This window comes from Castanea sativa, chromosome 1 (assembly GCF_040712315.1).
Source record: "Castanea sativa cultivar Marrone di Chiusa Pesio chromosome 1, ASM4071231v1".
NCBI lineage: Eukaryota > Viridiplantae > Streptophyta > Magnoliopsida > Fagales > Fagaceae > Castanea > Castanea sativa.
Window position 1 is genome coordinate 21,050,680 of NC_134013.1, and position 26,819 is coordinate 21,077,498.

The 26,819-nt window shown below is 32.6% G+C and overlaps 1 protein-coding gene across 5 annotated transcripts; it reads left to right on the forward strand.

Moving 5' to 3' along the window:
• Window positions 1-2,703: 2,703 nt before the first annotated feature.
• LOC142617974 (topless-related protein 1-like) lies at window positions 2,704-12,532 on the forward strand. Of its 5 annotated transcripts, none has more exons than XM_075790955.1 (25): window positions 2,704-2,845; window positions 3,642-3,753; window positions 3,871-4,050; window positions 4,186-4,299; window positions 4,400-4,558; window positions 4,686-4,863; window positions 4,983-5,106; window positions 5,227-5,303; window positions 5,390-5,540; window positions 5,659-5,768; window positions 5,860-5,929; window positions 6,029-6,102; window positions 6,186-6,281; window positions 6,359-6,454; window positions 6,565-6,692; window positions 6,793-7,027; window positions 7,165-7,329; window positions 7,620-7,766; window positions 8,323-8,433; window positions 8,566-8,745; window positions 9,429-9,557; window positions 9,644-9,739; window positions 10,139-10,327; window positions 10,554-10,714; window positions 12,131-12,532. In XM_075790955.1, the coding sequence occupies exons 2-25, from the start codon at window positions 3,671-3,673 to the stop codon at window positions 12,339-12,341; spliced, it is 3,264 nt and encodes a 1,087-aa protein (XP_075647070.1). In that variant the 5' UTR covers window positions 2,704-2,845; window positions 3,642-3,670; the 3' UTR covers window positions 12,342-12,532. The 5 variants fall into 5 exon arrangements, with proteins under 5 accessions (XP_075647070.1, XP_075647087.1, XP_075647082.1 ...); XM_075790972.1 differs by having other exon boundaries at window positions 2,707-2,845; window positions 5,659-5,732; XM_075790967.1 differs by having other exon boundaries at window positions 2,707-2,845; window positions 5,233-5,303.
• The last annotated feature ends 14,287 nt before the right edge of the window (window positions 12,533-26,819 follow it).

Consider the following 26,819-nt stretch of genomic DNA (forward strand, 5'->3'; position numbering starts at 1 on the left):
TCGGCTGTATCGGTCGTACTGGCCAATTTTGGGCAATATCGGGCGTATCGGCCTGTACAAAAAAAAAAAAAAAAACTTTTTTTTTTATTTTTTAGTTTTGTAATTTTTGAATTTTTGTAAGGGCATAATGGTAACTTATTTACATTAACTTATTAGTATTATTTGTTTTCTTAGTATGCAATGAAAAATTAAGCTTTCTATTTTTTATATTGTTTTTTTTTCTTTTAATTGATGCTAAAGTCTAAAACTATGAATAATTTGTTCTGAATTAAGGTAATGTTTTATGATAAACTTTTATATGTATTATAATATTAGTGAAATATTATATGCTTATAAACATGGTTCTAGAGATTTTGTGTGTGTATGTGTGTGTGTGTATATATATATATATATAATATATATATAAAATAGCGGTAAACCTAAAACGGTACACCGGTATTGACCGGTACCCGAAATATATCGTACCGCTAGTCAAACCGGTACAACCTCCGGTACGGTATTGACTTCCTTGACTGAAACCCACTACCACTTACTATTATATATATATATATATATATATTTTTTTTTTTTTTAAAGACATGTCTAGATAAAAATATACTTGAGGTAAATCAAACCCTAAAAAAATGAAAAAAGTTAAATAATGCCTTGAGTGTTGGTTTAGGATATATTTTTAAAAAAAATTTTATTGTAAATGAAATAAAAATTAATGACTCTTTATATTTTTCATAAAAATTATGTCAAAACTTTTTAAAAATGGTTTATTAATAATTACGCTAAGAACATGTGTTAATAAGACCCTAAAAAAATTCTTTATTTATTTTTAAAAAGAGAAAAAATAGTATTGAAATGGAATAGATAACCAAATACTGAGGGCCTGTTTGGTAAGAGATTTATACTAAGGTTGTTTATATTTTTTGGAAATTCATGTGGGTAAAAAAATGTGTAAAAATACGTGTAATATTATTTCGATACTAAAAACTGTTATTTGAATAATAGTAACAAATGGGTCCTAAGTTTGCACGACACACTAATGTGACTTTAAATTGGTCAGTTTTAAGAATTTAAAATAGATTTAATTAAAATTAGGTAACGGGTGATGTTGATGTGAATCCTCTAGGGGACAATGATTTTATTTTATGATTAAAAGTCATGAATTTTGCTCCTTCATTTTTTTTTTTTTAAGTCATGAGTCATGCATGCACTCATTAAAGAATCCAATATTATTCTGACACCTATGTTTTTTTTTTTTTGGTAAGTACATTATTCGGCCACCTGGGAGAGTGCTAACGCCGCAGCGCTGTAGAATAAAATCGCTATTGTTTTTGACATTTTGTTAAGGGGGAAAATTATTGTTATTATTTTTAATAGCGGAATGACAAATTAAGAAGTGTTATTATTCTATAAAACTTCAGTCAAATCCTAATCTAATTCAACAACTAACTAGTATAAAATTCAAATTTTCAAATGAAAAATTGTAAGCTTTCAAACTAAACTTTCTTATTAATTAATAGTAGTATACAATTCCGGCCAATTTACTTTGGCAATTTTTATTTTTTACCTTCAATTCTATAGAGGATATTGATATATTGATCTAAAATCATTCATGTAAATTTTTTTTATAAATATTTTCCACAGTAACCATAACATTTATTTATTGAGACATGTACCATTTTTTTTAAGAACTTGAGACATGTGCGGAATAAAAAATGTTGATCATTAATTGAGTCCATTGGATAAGTGTCCTAGGAGACTAAAAGCGTAAGTTTAATAAAATGTGATTTTGTTGATACGTTGGGCTAGACGATATGTGTGGGATTGCGTTTTTAAAATATTCGCATTTTAGAAAAATCAATTTTGTGGCGCTTTTTCAACATTGCGCAATTTGCACTATTCAATAATTGCTATTTTTTCATATAAAAATAACCTAAACTTTATGTTCAATGACCAAAATACCAGCCGATCTTATCATCAAGCATATTCGAACATTCTTCATTTCAAAGTTCAAAGTGAAATGGTCTATTTAAAGGCTATGATTCAAAGTTAAATAAATTTACAGTCTAGATTCTGCCAACCCATTTAAACTTCACTATGGTAAAAATTTTAACTTTGGTTAAACTAAACTAGAGTTAAAGGCGTTGGCAAGATCTAGACCATAGATTTCTTCAACTTTGAATCTAACTTTTAAACAGGTATTTTACATTTCACTTGAAAAATAGAAAGAATATAATCTAGACGATTATTATTATTTTTAAATATTAATTTTCACTTTCTCAAATTGGAAATCCTTCTAAATATATTATTATTTTTAAAAAAAGTAGTACTCATGGTCCAATAACTAATCAAACAAACCCTTTTTTTTTTTTCAATAATTTTGGGGTAAAATTAGGAATTTTTTTTTTTTTTGTTTAAATTAACTTTGTAAGGAATTCACTTTCAGTCAATCTCTAGTTGGTATTGAATGAATCGGAGTGGGAACAATAGATATTCGACCTCAACTGTCGCTGTCTATCTTCTAACAAAGTTTAAGACAGCTGTTCGAGTGATCTTTCGCTTTCTGGGACCCACTTTTCGACTGCTTTCCTTAAAGTTATAAAACGTACATGATACGACCTTGTACTTATCATGATAAGCTCTAGTACTTATCATTTACATCGAAAATGCCGCCTTTGTAGTATAAATAAATGCCCTCTGCTATGTCTCAGTGGTGCTCAGTCTCTCTCAATCAGTCATCGTCATCATTAGCATCTTCTGGAAAAGAGAGCTTTCTCAGACTCAGAGAGAGAGAGAGAGAGAGTCTTAGCGCTTAAGTCAGTGCTCTGTTTTCTCTAATACTCTGTTTTTGACGGTGAGTTTCTCTGTTTTTAGCTTTTATCTTTCAGATGGGTAGCTTTTGTTTGTTTTCATTCTTAGTACTACTCACCTCACATGCGCTTTTTTCTGCTTTCTAGCATCTTCAATTTCACAAGGTTAAAGCATAAAAAGCTACTTTACTGTTTATGAATATCTGAAAGCCCTAATTTTTCTGTACCTTAGTCTCGGTAATTCACGCTTACCTGTCTCAAATTCTGCATAATTTTGTTATAATCACGATGATTCAAGTGGGTTTTGCATGTTGTTTTATAAAGCGTGAATTTTTACTTGTTTTTTTGTTTTTGTTTTAATTTTGGTTGACGTACATGTTTTTTTCTTTGAACTTGTTTTAGTGTTCTTACTTCTCAGATCAATTTTTTTCTGCCTACCTTTTGTTATAATCATGATGATTCAAGTGGGTTTTGCTTGTAGTTGGCGTAAATTTTTAATTTTGACTTATTTTGTTTTGATTTTGGTTGACGTACATTTTTGTTGTTGTTGTTGTTGTTGTTGTTGTTGTTGTTGGTGTTCTTAAATCAGTTTTTGCGTGCTGCATGTTTCAATGAAATTCAATTTTTCTGAGAATTGACAGTTACACAAGGTTCAGAAATTATGTGTTTTCTCTGGAAGGAAAAGTGATTTCCTTTTCCTGGGATTTTGTTTTCTTTTAAAACTGAAATAAATAACACAAAACAAAAGCTTTTGTTTGTTAGCCTGCTGGTTTAGTTGTTTCTTTTTGTCGTTGTTCATAAGAATTGTGATTGTTGTTAGTGATAATGGTTCGTATGCAGGTTTCTGAGTTAAGAATAGGAAATTTCCAATGGCGTCTACGCTCAGCAGGGACCTAATCTTCCTGATCTTGCAGTTCCTAGATGAGGAAAAGTTCAAAGACACTGCTCACAAGTAATTTCTTGTCCAATCCCTTGTTTTCATCTTCCAATTTGTTTTTTTTCTTTTTGGTTAAGTAATTGCACAATTCCATTATAATTAGTAGTTTTTATTTATTTATTGTTTGAGTAGGCTAGAGCAAGAATCGGGATTGTTCTTTAACCTCAAGTACTTTGAGGAGTTGGTGCTTAGCGGGAACTGGGATGAGGTCGAGAATTATCTTTCCGGGTTCACCAGTCCAGATGATAACCGATATTCCATGAAGATCTTTTTCGAAATTCGAAAGCAAAAGTACCTTGAGGCTTTGGATAAGTAAGTTCGTGATTCTTAAAAATTTATAATAAAAAAAAATTATGGTCTTTGCTAACTCATCAAAACTTTTTTACTTTTTTGCTCATTTTTAAATTGTCTGCTCTTTTTTTTTTTTTTTCAATTATAATAAATCAGGCTGGATCGCAGCAAGGCTGTAGAAATTCTTGTGAAGGATTTGAAGGTTTTTGCCTCTTTCAATGAGGACTTGTTCAAGGAAATTACTATGCTCCTTACTCTAGATAATTTTAGGTACATGTTCTATACAGAATTCTGAGTTTCCACTTCAAGTTGGTGATAATGATGTATGCTATGTGGACAGCACTATGAAATATCATGTGGGTTTATGCAGGGAAAATGATCAGCTCTCTAATTATAGAGATACAAAGACAGCAAGAGCAATCATGTTTATTGAACTTAAGAAGCTTCTTGAGGCAAACCCACTTTTCCGGGAAAAATTGCAGCTGCCTAACATAAGGGGCTCGAGGTTAAGGATGCTTATCAACCAAAGGTAATATGACATCATTAGCTCAAGGATGCTCTAATTATTGGGGAGTTATAGTATGATACTCATTATAACTTCTGGCTATGTCTATAGGCCGTAAAGAGTAAACTGATTTTGGTGTGTAATTTGACAGCTTGAATTGGCAGCATTCACTTTGCTCAAATCCTAGACAGAATCCTGATATAAGAACCCTCTTTTTGGATCACAGTTGCAAAAACCCCACTGATTCATTTGCACAACTAGCTGCAAACAATCAAATGATAAGCTCCACACCAAAATTTGAAGGTTTTCTTCCAATGGCTACAAATGGGGTAAATGATAAACTATTTTCTTTGTTCTCGTTCAAAGACTAAGTTAACTTGGATTTTAATCATGCCTACAGTCTTTTAAGCCTTTTCTGAATTGCACTTTTGTTTGCCATTGTAATCAGCCCTTCCAACCCCCATCAACATCATTTCAGACACCTCTCACATCATGGATATCAAATCCCTCAACTACAACTCATCAAGCAGTTTCTGGAATTGGTATTGGTTTTGGTACTGTAACAAATCCAGGTACTGATTCAAATTATTCACTAACTCTTAGTAAAATCCCTGAGAAAGTTTCATATTTTATACTAATCTCTGGCATACAAATTCCTCTATTTTTGTTCCTAAATATATATTATTTTCTAGCTATAGCTGCAGTTTCAAAGGGTCTTGGGGATATAGATGATATGTCAAAAACAAGGTACCCTGGGGGTTCAGATCGGGTAAGTTTAACAGCAGAAGCAAATGATATCAACTTTGGGTCACAGTTAAATAATTATCTGAATGATATTCATACATTTTTCTACAGGCAATGTTTCCAGTAACCAATCCTGGTCAAAGTCACAGCATGTTGTTTAACCTAACTGATGAATTGCCAAAGACTGTAGCGCGAACATTAAATCAGGGATCAATTCCCACAAGTATGGATTTTCATCCTGTTCAACAGACACTACTTCTAGGTTGGTTTCCACTAGCTTCTTTTAATGACCATTTGGTTTTTATGGTGGCTGTTATATCGGGTAAATATTTATCTGTTTAAGCTTAAATTGACTAGTGTTTCTTAAATTGATTTTTCAGTTGGCACCATTTTGGGCGACATAAGTTTGTGGGAAGTAAGTTCCAGGGAGAAGGTGGCTTCAAGAAATTTTCAGGTATGGAATATTGGAGCAAGTTCTCTGATATTAAAGGTAGGTTCCCTTCCCAATTAATATAACTAAAAAGCAAGTCAATGGTTTATTTCATTGGAGAAATCTAAATTCTAAATCTGATGAAATTCAGGCAACTTTAATCAAAGATCCATGTGTCTCGGTTAAGCGAATAGCATGGAGCCCTGATGGTTCTTTATTTGGTGAGATTAAATATTTGGACAGCAAAATTTTTTGAAATAGCCTATGATCTAAATTTGCTATATCATTATTATTATTTTTTTTTTTTGGGCATCAAACAGGAGTTGCATATTCTAAACACATGATGCAACTATATACTTATCATTCTGGGAATGACATTCGCCAGCATTTGGAGGTAAGTTCTATTTTCTTCTCTCTTGCAATATATCTTTCATCATTTGTTTCTAACACCCTTTTAAAAAAAAATTTAATTTCTAGATTGATGCTCACGTTGGTAGTGTGAACGATCTTGCGTTCTGTTACCCTACTAAGCAACTCTCTGTTATAACTTGCGGTGATGACAAGACTATCAAGGTTAGTTACAAATAGTAGTTACACTGTTAGTCATAAAAATAAAAGATTATTTAGTTACTAGTTTTCGTTCTTTAAAGGTCTGGGATGCAGCTACTGGTGCAAAATTGTATACTTTTGAAGGTCATGATGCTCCGGTTCATTCTGTGTGTCCCCACTGCAAAGAAAATGTTCATGTAAGGACTCAGCTTGATACTTCAATATGACTATTTTATACACGTCTTGCATCCTATGGCTTATTTACTCTCAGTTTATTTAAGTTTCTTCCTTTTCTGTAATGTCTCAGTTTGTCTTTTCAACATCAGTGGATGGAAAGATAAAAGCATGGTTATATGACATGATGGGATCGAGGGTTGACTATGATGCTCCTGGCCGTTCATGTACTACAATGGCTTATAGTGCTGATGGGAGAAGGTTTATCTACTGGAACTTTTACACCATTCTATTGTTTTCCTTTCAATTTAATCCTATTATGGAAAACCTCAAAAGTCAATGCTGTGATTGAAAATTGTAGGCTTTTTTCATGTGGAACCAGTAAAGATGGTGAGTCACACATTGTTGAGTGGAATGAAAATGAAGGTCATGTGAAGAGAACCTACTTAGGATTAAATAAACGTTCTCTTGGAATTGTTCAATTTGATTCAACCAAGAATCGGTTCTTGGCTGTTGGTGATGAATATACAATTAAGGTTTGGGATATGGATAATCCCAATCTTTTGACAACTATTGATGCTGAGGGTGGACTACCAGTAAGTTATTTTATGGATGTTTGTAAATTCTATATATTGTTTCTATTTTTTGCCTTGGTTGCAGTTCTACTTTTATCACAATAATGTGTACAAAAAGAACAGTGGTCTGAGTTGCTCAAATACTTTTTTAATTAAAGGCAAGTCCACGAATCCGTTTCAACAAGGAAGGGACATTATTGGCTGTTTCTGCAAATGACAACAGAATCAAAATCTTAGCAACAGTTGATGGGATGCGGTTGATGCGTGCTTACGAAAATCATCCTCTTATTGCAGCAAGAAGTGCATCTGAGACTGTAACAAGGGTCTGTCTTGTAAAATCTTCCTTTGTTCAGCTTAAGAGAATTGCTATCTATATCATGTGATTTGTAATTAGTACACCAAATGAAATTCTACTTTAATATTCATGTTTTCCTTGACCTATGTGATTCATACATGTGTGTAATTCTGACTCCATCACATACAATTTCTGCGTAACTTCTAATTTCACTCTCTCTCTCTCTCAGACACTACTTCTTTACATTAAAATGAATCTTAATTCTGTGCTTCATTAATATTTAAAATCATGGACTAATTCATTCCGATGGCTTGCTAGAATGGAGAGACAAGAAACTTGGAGAATGTGAAACCTAAACTAGCTGAAGAAGTCAACCAAACAAAGATTTGGAAGCTCACTGAAATTAGTGAACCTGCTCGGTTTAGGTCATTGAAGCTCCCAGAAGCTCGTGTCAAATCAGACAAGGTATGATTTATTAGGATATCTAGGAGTATCAGGGAATATTAAATTTCTTGGTCCATTGTGCATACAAACGGATGGTAGTTTGGCCTAGCACTTATCATTGATATTTATATTTTTCTGAAGTATACAATTTATTCACACATTTTAATTAATGTTTAGCATGTGCTCTTTCTGAAGTATACAATAATTAAATTTCTTGATCCTTTTGAATTTCAGTTACAACTTTGTGAGCATATTAGCTAGGTGTTGTTAGTTTATACCTCCTATAAATTTATTCAAGTTTTCTAGTTCCACAGATAGTTTGCTAAACTAAATTTTCAAAAATTTATCTGAGCATGAGCACATTCAGTTTTATGGTTTATTTTTTAAATTATATAACACATCAAACAAAACTTGGTCATTTAAATGCAATGAAAGATGGAATTCCAAGGTCATATGTTCCATTAAAATTATCTCAGATGCCATCTTTGTTATTTTTTCTTCTTTTTACAGTCTATTATCTTTTAAGTGCCAGATTTAAAAAAATGGTTTTTGATTACCTTCTCCTGTGTCTCTGCAGATCTCAAGGTTGATTTATACTAATTCAGGAACTGGTATTTTGGCATTAGCAGCAAATGCGATCCATCTACTCTGGAAATGGCAACGATGTGACCCTAATTTGAGTGGCAAGGTATAAAGTTCCCATCTTTTCTCTAAATCTGTTCCTCCCTTAAATTTCCTTCCATGAATATAGAGCTTCTTGTTTCACTCTGAACCTACGCTTCTTAATGAATAAAAGGGTGATTATTGTGATGTGGTGTAGGCAACTACCAAGGCTTCTCCTCAATTAGTACAACCACCATCAGGAATAACAATGACCAATGATTTAACTGAGGCTAAACCAGAGGACGCTCTATCATGTTTTGCTTTGTCCAAGAATGATTCTTATGTCATGTCAGCATCTGGAGGAAAAATTTCTCTGTTCAACATGATGACATTTAAGGTAATGTCTAAAACTAGATCATTATGAGGTGTGATTTAAGTTTGCATGCTGTAAATGGGTGAGAGGTATGTCCTTTCGCAAGGTATAATTTGGTCTAAGCTGTAGATGCTGGTGAGAAGCTTATTTGGGAGGTTGCTAACAGATCTAGGCCTATATTCTTATTTTAATTTTGACCAAATCAACTCAAGATTTGATGCACTGAAGTTTCTATTTTATCCTTGTTAAATTACCGATTGTCCCAAAATCTTAAACTATTAAAAAATTGTGAGTTTAATCATGTAACCATAATTCTAACACTCCCCCTCACTTGTAAGCCTAAGCTTCCCCTTAATAAGTGGGGGCTCAACAAGTAGGAATTTAACATTTTAAATGGGAGGTAGAGTGAAAACAGGGATTGAACTCAGGATCTCCTACTCTGACACCATGTTAAATTACCGATTGTTCCAAAAGCTTAAGCTATTAGGAATCAGTGAGTTTAATCATTTAACCATAATTCTAATAATCTCATCACCCATAATGCTGATCACTTGGGGCTTATTTTAATGTTGCATCTGATATATTTTAATGCTGCATCTGACATCTATCACCCATAACGCAGATCACTTGGGGCTTATTTTAATGCTGCATCTGATATCTACCACACTTTGACTGACCAATTATAAATTATAATTGGGAAATTACAGGTTATGACAACTTTCATGCCTCCACCACCGGCAGCAACATATCTTGCTTTCCACCCTCAAGATAACAATATTATTGCAGTTGGCATGGATGATTCCACAATTCTCATATATAATGTCCGGGTAGATGAGGTAACACACATTATGGCATGGACAAATGCATTGGTACCCATTAAAGTGAAAATCTGGGAATTTGGTCATTTTCTTTCTTGTTGTAGGTTAAGAGCAAGCTTCAGGGTCATTCTAAAAGAGTCACTGGCCTGGCCTTCTCACATGTGCTCAATGTGCTTGTTTCTTCTGGAGCAGATGCTCAGGTTAGTAATTGATCTTCTATAGCTTTCCTTTTGGGGAACTCTAGCAGTCTGAACTAGGTCAAATAGTTGTCTGATATTGATTTCCTTGTTTGATAGCTTAAATCTGTTTGTCTGCTGGTAAAATGAGCCACCAGACTTGGGTTTCCTGCAGTTGCCCATGAGATGAGAGAGAGAGAGAGAGAGAGAGAGAGAGAGAGAGAGAGGGATAGAGGTTTCCAGTATGAATAATAAAATATCATATTCAAGAGAGCTCTTCATTATGCTATTTTACTAGGTGCAAAATAGATACACAACAAAATTTCACTCTTCACCTAGGTATAGACAGTGGACACATTCAAACAAAATGGCTGTCATAATTATTTCTGACGTGATCAAAATTTTTGTATCCTCTTCTTCCAGATTATTGTGTGGAACTCTGATAAGTGGGAGCGACAGAACAACAGTTTCTTGCAGATTCCAGCTGGAAGGACATCCATGGCAATGTCAGATACCCAAGTTCAGTTTCACCAGGATCAAATACACTTCCTTGCTGTACATGGAACACAACTTGCCATATATGAAACAAAGAAACTTGAATGTGTGAAGCAGGTATCTTCATCTTAGCTTTTTATTAAAGTAATCAAATGTCTTGTCCTGTGGACTTGCCTCCTCTATAATTATCCTATCTAAAATTGTGGTAAGGATTTGCTTAGTGGTGGCAACAAGTCAAAATTGTAGGGGGGAAAAAACATGGATGAGCAACTTCATTCCAACTCTGTTCTCCCTCTTTCCATTTTTTTCCTTCAGAATAGATAATGATGTTATGTGATTCCAGTGGGTTGTAGAAGAATCTTCACCGCCAATCTCCCATGCAATATTCTCCTGTGATAGCCAGTTAATTTATGCCGGATTTTTGGATGGAACTGTGCGTGTATTTGGGGCTTCAAATCTCCAATTACGATGTCAGATTAATCCTACTGCTTATCTTAATGCCAGGTATTCAATGATCCTTTTTTAATCTATCTGTTAAGAAGCTTGGCATAGGCCTCATTTAGCAAGATATGCATACTATCAAATTTCAAATTTCCTAGTCACCACTTACCATCTATTGTTCAATTTCATAGTATGTATCATGGGTGATTTTGAGATCATAGATCCTAATGCGCACTACAACAAAAATGTAGAAGGTTCATGTCATGTGCAACTTTTTTATTAAGCATTTATACTAAGTACACAGATACATTAAAGAAATTTGTATGAATTAATTAGCATTTAATGTATGGAAAAAGTTTGGCTCTAAACTTGTTTGAAGCTATCTTCCTCCAACACACTATATGGCGATTGAAGAGACTATCCATGTGTGGCTTTAATCACATGGTTTTTTTAATGACTCATATGACTTGTTTAAATAATACACATGGATGGTCTCCGCTGTATAAACCACCACATAGTAGCATGGAGGAGATAGCTCCAAAATGGTTTATAGATAGCCATCCTGTTTACAATGGATCATAGATGACAAAACATGCTTCTTTTTCATATAAACTCAGTTTAAAATTTATCCGATACTATGTAGCCTCAGCTTCCTGACTTTTATGGTATATAACAGTTACTAACAAATTTTGCATAATGCATATATGGCCCTTAACAACAGGGACGGAGGCATTCATTGACCAAGGGGGGCAGTGGCCCCCCCTAATTTAAAAAAAAAAAAAATTGATATATATATATATATGCATTAATTTTAGCAATTTTGTTCTATAAAATTACATTTTACCCTATTAACAATATTATTAAATCTTTTTAGAGTAACGTTAAAGATACAAACTTATTTACAATATTTTTATAAACTGTTGAGGTACAAATTCTTATTGGTTCGCATCTGGGTTTATTACTTGCATAACTTTTTTACTTATCAATAATTACTCACTATATCATCAATATACTTCTAGCACTTTTCTCATTTTAAAGGCCATTAAAATTTTATAGATCTAAAATCTAAAACAACATATACTAGCCCAAAAACATTTGTGTAACAACAAAAATCACCAATAGCAAACTAAAAAAAATTAAGTCTAATTAACCAATTTTACTCAAATAAATATTTGCCCTTTAAAAAGTTTTAAATAGAATAATTTTGTCTTTACCTAGCAAATGCACACATTAAAAATTAAAAAAAAAAAAACCTCCACGATTAAGAAGATGCCAAACTAGAGGTCAAAATCGCCCCCCTTAACTTAAAATCCTGGCTCCGTCCCTGCTTAACAAGAATAATGATTCTGATATTTAGAGTTTTGCATTTGCACATAGCGGAATCTGAGCCAGAATTCAGCATATATGATTTCCACTTGGAGCTTTGTGCATTGGGTATGACCTTTTTATTCCTCTTTGTTTTTTCCCATGTTGATGCAGTTCTTCAGTATATCCACTAGTGATTGCTGCAAATCCACAAGACCCAAACCAGTTTGCCATAGGACTAACAGATGGTGGGGTTCATGTATTTGAGCCACTTGAATCTGAAGGAAAATGGGGTGTGCCGCCACCCGTTGAGAATGGATCACCAAATCGCATTCCTACCATGCCTCCACTAGTTGCCTCTGGTTTGGATCAGCCCCAGTGCTAATGGACAACAGAAAAAATTGCATGTTGCTGACCTTAGTTTATCAGACTATTTCTGCTTCTTTAGTTTAATTCTCATATTAGCTATCAGCTTTATATGTAGTATGCTATAAGACTTAATTGTGGTTATCCTAATTGAACCTTTTATACATCTCTTTCTTATAGAATGAATGTTAGCAAAGTTTTTTGCATCAAGTAAAAGTGCTATGGTTTTGCAAGCTGTTCAAAAGTCACAACTAGGCCAGCTGGGCTCTAATTTTGCAGATCAGTTATTTATTCAGATAGAATGCAATTTTCCCCCCTTATTACAATGGAAGTAAATTTCTCCATTGTTAAGAAGCATGAAAACTAAATTAATTCCAAACTTAATTCTTATCAAGCTGCATGGAAGTAGATTTCATGTGCCAAAATAGAGTGATACAGCTGTCTGGTACGACCTCATGGTTTAAGAGTTATGATTACCACCCCGTTTGAGAGGGAGTAATTTTAATTAGAATTTATTTAGTGTTGTGGATTATTTTATTTAGGTCAAAACTTTCAGAGGTGGATGTGATAGGGATTTGTTTTGCAGAATAACACAATTTTGCTAATAATTTTGTTAATTAGCAATGTTTTCAAACTATTTAAGAAACTAACATCTCGAGTGTCTTAGACTCGAGTTCACTATAGCAACTCGGGCATAAAATACTCGAGTTCCATGTTTTGGCATGCTAATGTGGAATTTTAATCCACATGGAACTCGAGTTCCTTAATAGAAAATCAAATCAAAAAAACTGACTGATCTTCTTCGTCTTTGAACCTCTTCTTCTCTCTCTCTCTCTCTCTTTGAAGTTTGAACCTTCTTTTTTTTTTTTTTTTTTCTAGATCAAAGCCCAAATCGAGCCTCCATGGGCGAAGCTCATCACTGAGCTGGTTCTCTCTCACTCTGTCTCGTTTCATATCTCTCGTTTCCCACTGAAGCTCAACTCCTATCAGGATGAATTGTGTTTGTTGGGTTTGGGTTTGCAAGTTCCGTTCGGGATGAGGTGGTGGCATAATTGTTGGGTTTGTGTTTACAGGTTCCAATCGAGATGGGTTTGTAGTTTCTAGTCGGTATGAGGTGGTGGCATGTTTGTTGGGTTTGGAATTGTAGGGTTCTAATTGGCTTTGTGTATTTTGTTGGGTTTGGTTTTGCTAGTGAGATGTTTTTGAGGACCTGTGAGGAAGGTTTTGATCGGATTGATATGGGGTGGTGGAGATTTTGCTCAAATCAGACCTATGAGGAAGGTTTTGCTGGAGTTGGTTGGATCAAATTGGACCTGTGAGGAATGTTTTGCTAGAGTTCATTGAAGGTAAGAACTAAAGGTGAAGGAACGAAAGGAATTTTGTAAGGAACTCGAGTTTCATAAGCTCGAGTTCCATGTGGATTAAATTTCCACATCAACGTGGCTAGAACATGGAACTCGAGTCTCTTATGCTTGAGTTGCTACAGTGAACTCGAGTTTAAAAGACTTGAGATATTAGTTTTTCTAAATAATTTGGAAACCTTGCTAACTAACAAATTTTTTTGAAAAATGGTGTTATTTTGCAAAAAAATCCATGTAATGGAACATAAGGAAGTGGTAGTAATAATAATAATTGGACAAAGTTTGATTACAAAATTTGGTTGTAGCCTTAGACTTAAACTTCCATTAAAAAATTAACATGACTATATGTTTTGAAAATCTAACCATTGAATTACATATTGTTTATATTTTTAATACACATCTCAAATTTCATACCAATCGGATGTTATTTATTATTTGATTCATAAACTTATTTTTTATGTATAATGTTATATTTCAAAATTTTGAAATTTTAAATATATGGTTAATGACATACCTATTGATTTTTAATCTTCCATATCATGCAAGGAGACATTGCTTTTGCTAATTTGAATTGAAGGTGATATAAAATCGGTCTATTTCTGGCATCATATCCATAATTAATGCTACAACCAGTCCATAAATTGTTAAAGTTTCCATAAAAGCTAGACTAAGCAATAAAGTACTTCATATTTTTTCCTCCGCCTTGGGCTGTCTCGCAATCCCTTCTACAACTTGGCCTACAATAGTACCTACAAAAAAATGGGCTAATCCACCCAATCTTGCTTGCACAATGGAAAGAGCTACTGGTTTATCTCTCCATCGAATTAAATTAGCCAAAGTTGTGCATGCATGAGCCCATGCTAAAGTTTCAACCTATTCTTGCCAATATAGAAAAGCATATTGGATAGTGATTGTGAGGCCCCAATTCTTGACTGGAGGGGACACCAAAGGCCTTCACCCCCCCCCCCCCCTTGCCCTTTTATCTATCAAAGGAATCGAATGGTTGGTGGATTTTTTAGAATTCACATCTTATAAAAAGATATTAAGTGAAGTTGTAGTCTTAAGCAACAATCAAGTTTGTTGTCAAACTTTATCCATAATAATAATGTTTCTTTAATATATGTGTGTGTGTGTGTGTGTGTGTGTATAATGTTTCCATTTTTTTTTATTTTTTTCATTCAATGTTTCCATTTTATTAGGGCTATAAAAAAGAAAACAAGTATAGTCGTTCCATTTTGTTAGAGCCGTAAATGAACTACATTGTTTATAAACAATTAGATGATGTCCCGCATGATACACGAATACTTTACAAATTTCATTTGAAATCATTTTTATGTATATTAAAACCTACATATAATATTTATTTTTTTGTATAATATTTATGTTTGCCCACAATATTGTTGAATACTTTGAAATTTTATTTTCTTAATTCATATTTTATTAAAAAAATTGTATAACACTATAAGACTAAAACATATTATAATATTTACCGTTTAAAGTAGTGTAAGCGCACAATTGCACCTGGCCCCAAGAACAGTTATGGGCTCAGGCCCAATGAGCCTTAAACAATATGAATTTATAGAGTGTGAGCTTGAAACCCAGGTTAGAAGTGTTTGAGGATTAAATGACAAGCCAAAGACTGTAAACACTTGGAGACAACTAGGAATATTGTAAATCAACCTCCTCGGACGTAAGCCGAGAGTTGTTCTTATATTATCACTTTCTCTTTTTTTCTTTTTTCCTTTTTAGATTACAAAAAAGTCTCCCTCATTTCTGTTTTAGGTTGCTCCTTAAATACTCTTCTTTTTGATACTTTGTACACGTGTTGCCCCAACTCTCCCTTAGCCTAGATATTTCTTTTCTCAGTGCCTTTGAATAGTAACCAGAAGTTTCCCTTCCACTGTTCAGGTGTCACTTCCCCATTAATGCTGCCAGGGTGGTAGGTGCAGGGTCTTTAATGTGGAGGTGGCAGCCTTTATCTTCGGTATTTCTCTGACATCGGTGCTCTTAGGACATTCAAGAGTTCACCCCTTTTAACCATTGGTCTTGACCGTGTCATTCCCTAACCTTTACCATGAAGTCCCTGATTCTCCAGTGTCCGTCCGAGGGGAAAATCACCCTCGGCTAGACCCTCGGATCCTCGGCGTATGGGCCGACCCGTAGTACTAACAAATTCTGAATCCAAAAGCAGGTCGGCCTTCTTTAGCACGGCCCAAAGGCCCACATCCCCATCAGGGTCTTTTTACCCCCCACAAGTAGACTTTATTTTTTTAATTGATTAAATGATTTTGAAATTTATAAATAAGAATTTAAAATATAAAATATTTTTATATTCTAAAATTATATAAATTTAAGCAACCTCTCAAACAGTTCCTCAACTACTCTATTCTCAGAACCAAAATATGGAGACTTTAATCTCAAACGTCTAATTCAATATCTCAATGAAATTAAGGAAATCATTTGTAAATTATCAACATAAATAGAACGTGATTAGACAAAGAAATTTGCTAAAAACACATCCATTTATCAAAATTCAATTTTTTTTAGTTGGACTTCCATATCATTTTAAAAAAATAGAAAACACTTTGAAATTATCATCGATTTTTATTTTTATCACTATCATTTATATCGCACAAAATAGCAGTAAAAAACCTACAAAGAAACTTACAAATTATGAGTCCTAAAAAAAAAAATAGTTAACTTCATAAATAATCAATTAGAATGTTTCTTTTTCTTTTTCTTTCATTCTACAACAAAATACATTTATGACTTATCCATACCAAAATCTCAAACACCAAAAGACTCAAAGTTAATCACAACCTTCACAAAATCTATAACATCCGACTTCAACATCAAAACGATAACCTACTATTACTGAATAAAAAATGCTAGCCCCCTTCCTTGATCACATCCTACTCATACGGATTAGGATCAAATGGTACAACAATATTAGAGTTATGTAGGTCTCGTTGAAAGGTTGAAGGTAAATGATATTGTTTTTGATATGAGTGTATTTGAGATGAGATGACATGAAGGGTCGTGGGCATACGTATATATAGGAGTAGAGTGAAAAGGAAGAATGAAAATGCAAAAAATTGTGTGTGAGAGAGAGAAATGAAAAATCTTAAAACATTGAACCAAATGAAACAAATAGTAGTCTTGAAACATTGAATCAAATAAAATAGAGTAGTCTTAAAATATTGAACCAAAGGAAATAAAGAGTTCCTAATTCTAAATTTGTTCTTATTTATGATGTGGTTTAAGAATATTTCAATTCTCTTTCAAAGAGTGCTCCACATGGCAGAACTTTATGCTTTTCTACATGAGATCTCTGCTTTTATATGTATATTGATATTGATTGATTGATTTGGACATAGTTTTTTTTTTTTTTTAAACCTTATTTATACATATTTATTTATTGAACAAGCCATTTTCAAGTCTAGGTTGAAGTTTGATTATTAAATGAATCAAATTTAAACATAATAATATGTGTAACTTCACAAGTATAAGCGCTTGTAGGGTGTGGGAAGCAAGAGCCAGGGTTCAAGTCTTCAAGAATGAGCTTCACACACATATATACTTAGAGTAGAATTTCTATTTTGTATCCTAAAAAAAAATGTATAGCTGAAATTATTAATTTGGTTCTTTAACTATTAATTGTGTGAATTTACTACCTCAACTTTCAAAATTACTTGTATTTCCTCTGTGTTTAAAGTTAATAATATAGTAACGAAGGAATGAGTGAAGTTAAAAATAAGCTTCCTTCGTGAAGTTAAAAATAAAAATAAGAGAGCTTGATCCTCCTCTTCAATCTTAGCTTCCATGCATGATCTATGCCTATGTCCACGACAACACCAATCAAAAATCCTCTATCAATGATAAGTATTACAACCAAACTCACAAATATAAAATAACTCAAATCCCCAAAATATCCACAGCCATAGGTATTCTCACACAAGGATTTACATGTAGTAACATTACTTGTAATGCAAGTAGAGTAATTTTACGAAAAAAATTTAATGGCTAAAATGAAGAATAATTAGAAGCCATACGCTATCACAATGACTTTATGAGCCAAAAACCCTCAACCAACTCACACTAAGGCAATTCCCAACTCAGTAGTTGGGTTTGTTTTTTATCTTTATTTTTTTGGTCCATTATGTTACAGTTTCTCACATGGCTCAAGTGCAAACTTAACCACGTATATATAAGGTCTTGAGCACTTTTTCCTTACAAACCGGTTTTCAAGAGTGAGTTTTACCTATGAGTTTGTACTACTTAGTATTAGAGTCAACCACCATGTCGGATAATCAAAAATAGCTCATTGAGTATGGGATCAAATGAGTTGTAGTTTTATGGTAAAATGTCTTACTAAGTCATTGAATAACTAATATGTGAGTGGAGTTGTCAAAATAGAGTAAGCTCTACCATCGGGTCAATGTCAATAGAGTGAGTCATCGTGGAGTTTGGCTGTGGAGAATGGTGGTATGTTATAATCCAAGTATCCCACATGGCTTAAGTGTAAGTTTAACCATGTGTATATAAGCTCTTGGACACCGTTTCCTTACAAGCTAGTTTTTAAGGGTGAGTTCTAATTCTGGATTTGTATCACATTGTATGCCACACATGCTATGTTTTTGATTAATTTGTGTTGAAGTTAAAAATATCTAAAATTTTATCAACAACGTGCTATGGTAATAATGTTGATTGTATTTTAATTTTTTCTTCAAAAAAAACAATGTTGATTGTATTTAAAAAGCACTTAAAAGTACTACATTTGCTATAATTTATTTTTTAATAATTCAATAGATGGAGAAAATGAGATTTAAACCCTAGATGTCTTCAATTAAAATACCAAAAAGTACCAGTTAAACTACAAAGTCTCTTAACACATAATTTATTTATGGCTACAATGCAAATTGCACTCTCTAAATTCGACCAAAATTCATTGTAGTTATCTAAATTTACTTTCATTCAATTGAGTAATTTAAGTTTCAAATTTATTTAACTCATGTCTTCATCCAATTTTTTTTTTAAAATTCCATTAAAAAATATTTTTCTCACTTGAAGAAAAAAAATCTAGTTTTCAATGGTGAGTTCTAACTCTAGATTTGTATCACATTGTATGCCACGCATGCTATATGTTTGATTAATTTGTGTTTGGTTAAAAATATCTAAAATTTTATTAACAACGTGCTATGGTAATAATGTTGATTGTATTTTTAATTTTTACTTCAAAAAAAATATGTTGATTCTATTTTATAAGCACTTAAAAGTACTACATTTGCTATAATTTTTTTTAATAATTCAATAGTTGGAGGAAATGATATTTAAACTCTAGATGTCTTCAATTAGAACACCAAAAAGTATCAGTTAAATTGCAAAGTCTCTTTAACGCATAATTTATTTATGGCTACAATGCAAATTGCGCTCTATAAGTTCAACCAAAATTCACTGCAGTAATCTAAATTTACTTTCATTCAATTGAGTCATTTAAACTCTCTCAAAAAAAAAAATTGAGTCATTTAAGTTTTAAATTTATTTAACTCATGTCTTCATCCAATTTAGTAAAAAAAAAAAACTTTGCAATTAAAAAATATTACTCTCACATGAAGAAAAAAAATCTATAAAAAAATATGGATATTTTATGTGACAATCTTTTTTTCAAAAAATATTTTTTTTCATTAGTCAATTGTATACTTAATGACAAAATTTTAATGAAATTGAACAAAATGTCTAAATTGAATAAGTTTGAAACTTAGAAGACTCAGTTAAATGAAGGTAAAATTAAATGTCTAAAATGAATTCCAGTTAAACTTAAATTGTGCAATTTGCATTTTAGCATTTCTTTATCATTAAAAGTTTGAATGTTTACATCTTAATGATATGATATATGTTATAAACAAGCATCTATACATGTATAGAAAGTATTGTTTACTAAGAGCCTTATAACTTATTTGATTGGTACCTCCTAATATTTCCAAATGAAACATCTAAAATTCAAATCTATAAATTCGCAACTATTGAATTAAAAAAAAATTTGCAAAAAAAATTTGTTGGGCCCTACTTTTTGGGTCATAATCAATTAACTTGCAACCAATTTGATCCTAGCATTAACTCACTAACAAAAATGTCTACTTGACTAAAACGGTTTATCCTAATGGCATGCCTAATGCTAATGTGTCTAAATTTTAGTATCCACGTCAGCGCTTAGATGGTATGAAATGCCACATCAACGTTTATAAAATACATTTTTTATACCAATTTATCCTTTTCTTTGTTTATATTTTTAAAATTTACTCCCCATTTCTCGGTAACCAAACAGATTTTCATTTTTATTTTCTCAATTTTTACTTTTATTTTCTTGCAATTTCTTCATAACCAAACAGTTCACTGGTAATTAGATTCACCACCACTAATCCAGATCCACCACCAGCAAACCCAAATTACCACCACCCCCACGGCCCAACACCACCACCGAACCCAAATCCATCACCACTAAACTCTAAAACCAAATTTCAACCATAGCTCAAACATATTAACCATCAAATAACCCAAACCCTCACACCATCACAGATCGAAGAAGGAGAGACAAAGTGGATGAGTCCAAGAAAAGTAGAGATGGAGGGAGAGAGCAAGTAGATGACCTTGATGGTGGCTCGTGGCAGTGAACAGTGAAGAAGGAGAGCAACTGACTGTGGTGGGTTCATTGTCATTAGGGGTGTTGCTATTGATGAATGAAAGCGACTAACTAAGTTGGTCCTTCTCAGTTTGGGCTTCGCGAACGATGCAATATTGTGATGGAAGAGAGACAAAAATGGAGTGAGTTTGAACGTGTTGTGAACCATATAATTGATGAATGTCATAATGCGTTTGTTTTCAAAATGGACCAATATTTGATTTTGATGAATGTTTAGTTGGGCCAAATTTTCCAAATAACATAATTTTAGCAAAAATTTAGAAGAAACGCATCCTAACAAAGTTATTTACTTATACAACACGTTTTTTTGAGTGAGTTCTAATGCATGGCATGTCAAGTAGTGGAGTCCAAACTTGCTTAGAACTTGAGTTCCAAAAATGTGCTACATAATTGAATAACTTTGTCAGGATATTTTTTTTCTCTAAAATTTTGCTAAAATTGTGTTATTTGACAAATTTGGTGGTCTAGTTGTGCACGCTTTTCTTCTTTCTTTTTTTTCCTTTGTTTCTTTCTTAGGTTAATGAATGTTATTGTTAGTATTTAACTATTTATTAATGGCTATAGTTTTAGCATTCCATATGAGGAATTATTATTATTGTAAGGGCATGTTTTGCTTGGAAAGCCCAAAGGTGAAAATGACTAAGGTCCAAAGAGCCCAAAATAATGAATTTGTAGAGAGTTGGTTAGAAATTGAACTCCAAGATGTTGGACAGTAATTACAATAGGCTAAATGATATTTGAAAGCATGAACATAAGCAGTTCAATGCAAAGAAAATCCTCCTTGGCAAAGTCCGAGGATGGTAGTTCTTGTGTATTTCTCTCAAACTTAAACACAATTACAGTTCTTGAGTATACAATGATTTTTTTTTTCTCTAAATTATCTGATGATCCCTTTGTAGTAGGGATTTCCTTCTTTATATTCACCTTCATGACTTCATCTCAACTCTCCACGTGTAGATCAAATTGTTGGCTTTGATACTTGTCCCATTAGCACCTTCCTAAAGTCTTTGTGGGTAGCTGTAAAGTTGGAGATTATTATTTAGGTATCACCTCCACATTAATGCAGCCAGAGAGTTAGCTGCAGAGCATTCAATGCGGTGGTAACAGCTTTCCTCTTAGATATTTCTCATTGGTCATTTGTCTTATCCCCATCTGATGCTTATTCTTACCAACATAATCGTCTGGTGTCTCATTCTTGATGAAAGGTCAGATCGTTGACCCCTACTATGCTTTGCCGAGCTGGTATTTCTCCTCGGATTTCATTCTCACTCTTTTATGACCAGACTTCTTCCATAACTTACTAATTTTTACGTGCTCATTAATATCCACCTGTCCTCAGACATGACCCACGACCCAATATCCTTTTCTGGGCCCTTTATCCCTACAATTATTATTATTATTATTATTATTATTATTATTATTATTATTTTGGTTTTGGTTTTGGTTTTTTTTTAAATTAGTATATAACTCTGTGCAGATGCATGAGTACAATTAAAAATAATGACAATTATATGGCTCTAATTATACATGGTATTAATTTACACATTTTTTAAACCATACATTTCTAAAACATGTAATGGTTTCTGATTATATAATATATATATATATATATATATATATATATATATATATTAAAAGTCAAAGTTCAGAGAAAATCCAATTAGATTCTAAATTGCAGTCCAATTTTGCACCACGTGTCCATCTAATTTTTTAATTTTTGCAGCAAGTGAATTATTAAAATTTTCATTTAAATGCTGATGTGGTATTGTTTAATATTAATTAATTTGTTTTTTTAGCACCCACATTAGCATCTAGCATGCTAGCTATGCACACTGTTAGCCATATATGCATTTTCTGTTTGTAAATTAACAGTAAGGACCAAATTGATTGCAAATTGAAAATAACGTGGACCAAATTGGCTACTATTAAAATAAAGGGATTAAATTGACTATGACCTTAAAATGTAAGGACCAAAATAGTATTTTCGCTTGAAACAAAAATGTGTGTAGATGTTTTTGGCCCGGAGTAATTTTCATTATTGTGCTCCCTCCTCTCAAATAATAATAGGTCTTACTAATTAAATTTATATTGGGACCCACCATCATGTATGAGAAATGAGTATTTTTTTTTTTTTTTTTTATAATTTGATAGTTGAGAGGGAGGGATATTTGAACCTTGGACATTCTTCTTGGAAATAATACTAGAAAGTGCCAATTGTAAGAGAAGTGAGCATTTCTCTTGGAGTATTGAATTTTTTTTTTTTTGTTGAGAAATGCTATGTCTACAACATTTTCACAACAAATTCTATGTGGCAAATTGTTATGGGTTATTATTGGTTGGGTAGAAAAGTAATTTCAGTAATAGGTTCAAATTAAAATCGATAACAACTAATCACCTATGATTTGTTGTGTAAATATTGTGGACGTAGCCCTTCTATTTTTTTTTTTTTGGTTTAATATCTATGAAGAGTAAATATATAATACTTTGAGAGTACAATATTGTTAGACTCTCTCATCTTACATAATTATGGGTCTTAGTCCCACAATTAATATGAGAGAAGGAACTACATCATTGTACTCATTTATGAAGTCTATGCATTTAATGATTTTTTTGCCTTTACAGTTACTATAATTTATTAGTTAATTACTGCATAATTTATTAGTTTTGTGGAACTTTACAATAGTAAGCAATGTTAATTATGTGAAAGTAATTACAACTCCTATATGGTAAACCATTTAAAGTTCAACAAAACAAAATATATGGTAAATCATTTATTATAATTTAAATTATTTAATATTTTTTTTGATATCCTGTAAATTTTGGCAACCTAAGAAGACCATATATTCTAAAATGTAGTTACTAAGTAAATAGGGTGAAAAATTTAGGGAAAAAGTATAATTTCTGCATACACTAAAAGTTAAATGCATCATGAAGACCTATTTTTAATAAATAAAAAAATGCGCCATGAAGAGTGAAGACTATGAAATTAATGATTTTGAACCATTTTAATGACTATAAATTTATTGGTTTCGCAGTCCTTTATAAGAGTCCTCCTAGGAATACAATAAAAATGTACAACAAATTCATAACATTTTTAAATTACCCAATCATTTCATGCTTTGGTCAATTAAAAAAATTTAAATTACAGAATATAGCGGGCCCATGTATGGTGTGATATGCTAATTTAGAAATATTTGTACTTTGTAATTGGTGTGTATGTTATATATATATATATATATATATATATATATATATATATATATATATATATCTATATATATTGTGTTTGTAGCTTAATGGCCTTTATGATAGTAAACAATAATGATTGTTTAAAAATGATTTTGGTTTACATATATTGTTAACTCATTTAATTTTGCATTTTGACAGCTCCAAATGTTGGCAATTAAAAAGGACCAGTTTTAGTAAATTTCTTTTTTTTTTTAGAGGATTTTTAGTAAATTGCAGTTAGTATGTAAGGTGGAAAATTCAACATAATTTCTACCTTATCCCTTTAAACCAAGGTTTAAGAGTACGAAGACAATGAATTTAATTAACAATTTTGAACATTTATAATAACTATAAATTATTAGTTGTATGGATCATGATAGAAAATTATTTAATGCACCATGAGTAGTACTTCCTCCTCTAACATGAATTAAAGACTCTATAATGAATTTAATTAGCATTACTTATTATTTGAGAGAAAAGAGTATTGTAATATGGAGAGAGAGAGAGAGAGAGAGAGAGAGAGAGAGGAGAAATTATAAGGTCCACATGGTGGACAAGTGATGTAGTCCACCATTCCATTAAAAAACTCACACCTGTTTAAAATTGTTGAGTTAAAATTTTTTTAAAACAGAAACTGATTACTAACTCAACAATTTTAAACAAGTGGGAGTCTTTTAGTGAAATGGTAGACAAGTGACATAGTCCACGACTGTATAATTTCTTGAGAGAGAGAGGTGAGTTGAAGTGGGATCTTTTTAATGTGAATCTAACATGGAGTTTTAATTGATATGTCACTACAAAAAATTGGGCCTATAATGGCGTTTGCTAAAAACGCCACTATAGGTACCCTATAGTGGCATTTCAATAAAATGGGTCTATAGTGGCGTTTCCAATGGCCTATAGCAGCTTTTTTAAAATGCCACTATAGGCACATTTCATTTCAGTTTTTTTTTTTCCTTTTTTTTTTTCAGTTGGATTTTTTTAAGGCCAGAGGGAAGAAGACCTATAGTGGCGTTTATGAAACGCCACTATAGGCCTTGCCCTATAATGGCATTTGACAACGGCCTATAGTTTTTTTTTTAAATATGGCTAGAGGAAAAAAGACCTATAGTGGCGTTTTTTTTTTCTTTTTCCGATTGGTTTTTTTAAAATATGAGCTAGAGGAAAAAAGACCTATAGTGGCGTTTGACAAACGCCACTAGAGGCTCTCCTATAGTGGCGTTTTACAAACGCCATTATAGGCCCTTGTAAGAGAAGGACCTATAGTGGCGTTTCACAACCGCCACTATAGGCAATTTTTTTTTAATATTTTATTTTCTTTCTTTCTTTCTTCCTTTTTCTCCCTTATCTCCTGTACGTAGCTTTTCCTTTTCTTTTTCTTTTTCTTTTTTCTTTCTTTCTTCCTCTTTCTTCCTTATCTCTAGTACTCCTCCATCTTTCTTCTTTTCTGTTTTTTTTTCCCCTTCTTTCACTCTTCCTACAGGCATGGATTTATTCTTTTCTCTTTCTCTCCTATTTGATTTTATTTCCCCTATTTAATTTGTGGTGGTGTTAATGTTAGTGGGTTTTGGATTTGAAGATGGTGTTGTAATTAGTTAATTTTCTTCAAATTTGTAAATGGTGCTACTGTTATGGGATTTGTGATTGAAGAAAGAGTGTTATTGTGTTTGATGCCATTGGTTGTATAGTTGCAAGTAAGTATTTTTAAAAAAAAATAAATTAATGATTTTTTTGGTCTATTCCTTTTTTTATTATAGTTTTGGTCTATTCCTTTGTCTACTGTCAACTTTGCTTCGTGGGTTTCTGAGACTTTTGATTAATTTTTGTGAATTCTTTGGCTTTTTATTATTGATAGGTTTAGAAATTTCAAGTGTGATAATATCTTTGGTAATAGAACCAAGAAAGTAGTGAAAAATTCAAAATCTATTTGATGATTTATTTTTGCAGGTTGATCTATGGCGGCTGAATGTGTTGGGGGTGGAGTTGCTATTTTTTTAAAAAAAATTTTAGATGTGAGTGTAAGTGCACAATTGCGCCTGGACCCAAAAACACACGTGGGCTCAGGCCCAATGAGCCTTAAACAATGAAATTTGTAGAGTGTGGGCTCGCAATCTAGTTTAGTGATATTCGAAGCTCAATGAACAGGCTAGAATGTTACAGTATTTGCAAACAATAGACAAACAGGGCAAAACGAACCTCCTCGGACGTAAGCCGAGGACAACTTATATATTACTTCTCTTTCTTCTTTCAAAGGTTACAGTCCTTAATATTTGTCTAGCCCCCCCCCCCCCCTTTTCTTTACTCTCTTCCCTCCTTAAATACTTCTTCTTCTTCCCTCTTTATCCACGTGTAACGCAAATCACCCTATTAAACACCTGTCTCACCACCTTCTGGAAGTCTTCAAACGATAGCAAGAAGGCTGACTTCTACTATTCATGGGTCATTTTCTCATTAATGCGGCCAGGGAGGTAGGTGCAGTGTCTTTAATGTGGAGGTAGCAGCCTTTTTTTTAGATATTTTCTCACACCGTTGCGTCCGGAGGGTGCTTAAATCCCCCTCTTAACCAACGGTTTTTCCAGAACTCTGCCTTAATCTTTTTAACGAATCCCAGGATCATCGTGGGTTTATCCGAGGAGAGATTCGTCCTCGGACGAATCCTCGGACTCTCGACTCATGGGCCGACCTGCAGTTCTAGGGGGCTTTTAGTCTAAAACAAACTAGCGCCCATTAATAAAGCCCAAGGCCCAAATACTTACTTAGGTCCTTTTAGTCCCCACAGTGAGTATGTTTGATTTTGAATTTTTTTTAGGTGGGTTTGTGTTTCATTTTGAATTTGTTGGGCTAGCTGTAGTGTTGTTTGTATTTTGTTTTTATTTTTATTTTTATTTTTTTTTATCTTTTGATTTAATTAAAATTGTAGTTTTAATTTAATTACAATTTTAATTCAATAAAAAAACTTTTTCCATTTGATTACCAAAAATAATTACCAAAAATAAATTTTTTCGTAATTGAATTTTTTTTGTTGGTTTTTGGGCTATAGTGGCGTTTGCAGAACGCCACTATAGGGTGAGTCTATATTGGCATTTAAAAAATGCCACTATAGGTCTACCCTATAATGGCGTTCTCAAACGCCACTATAGCATTTTTAAAAAATAAAAAAATTGGTCTATACTGGGGTTTCTCCATAAACGCCATTATAGGTCTATAA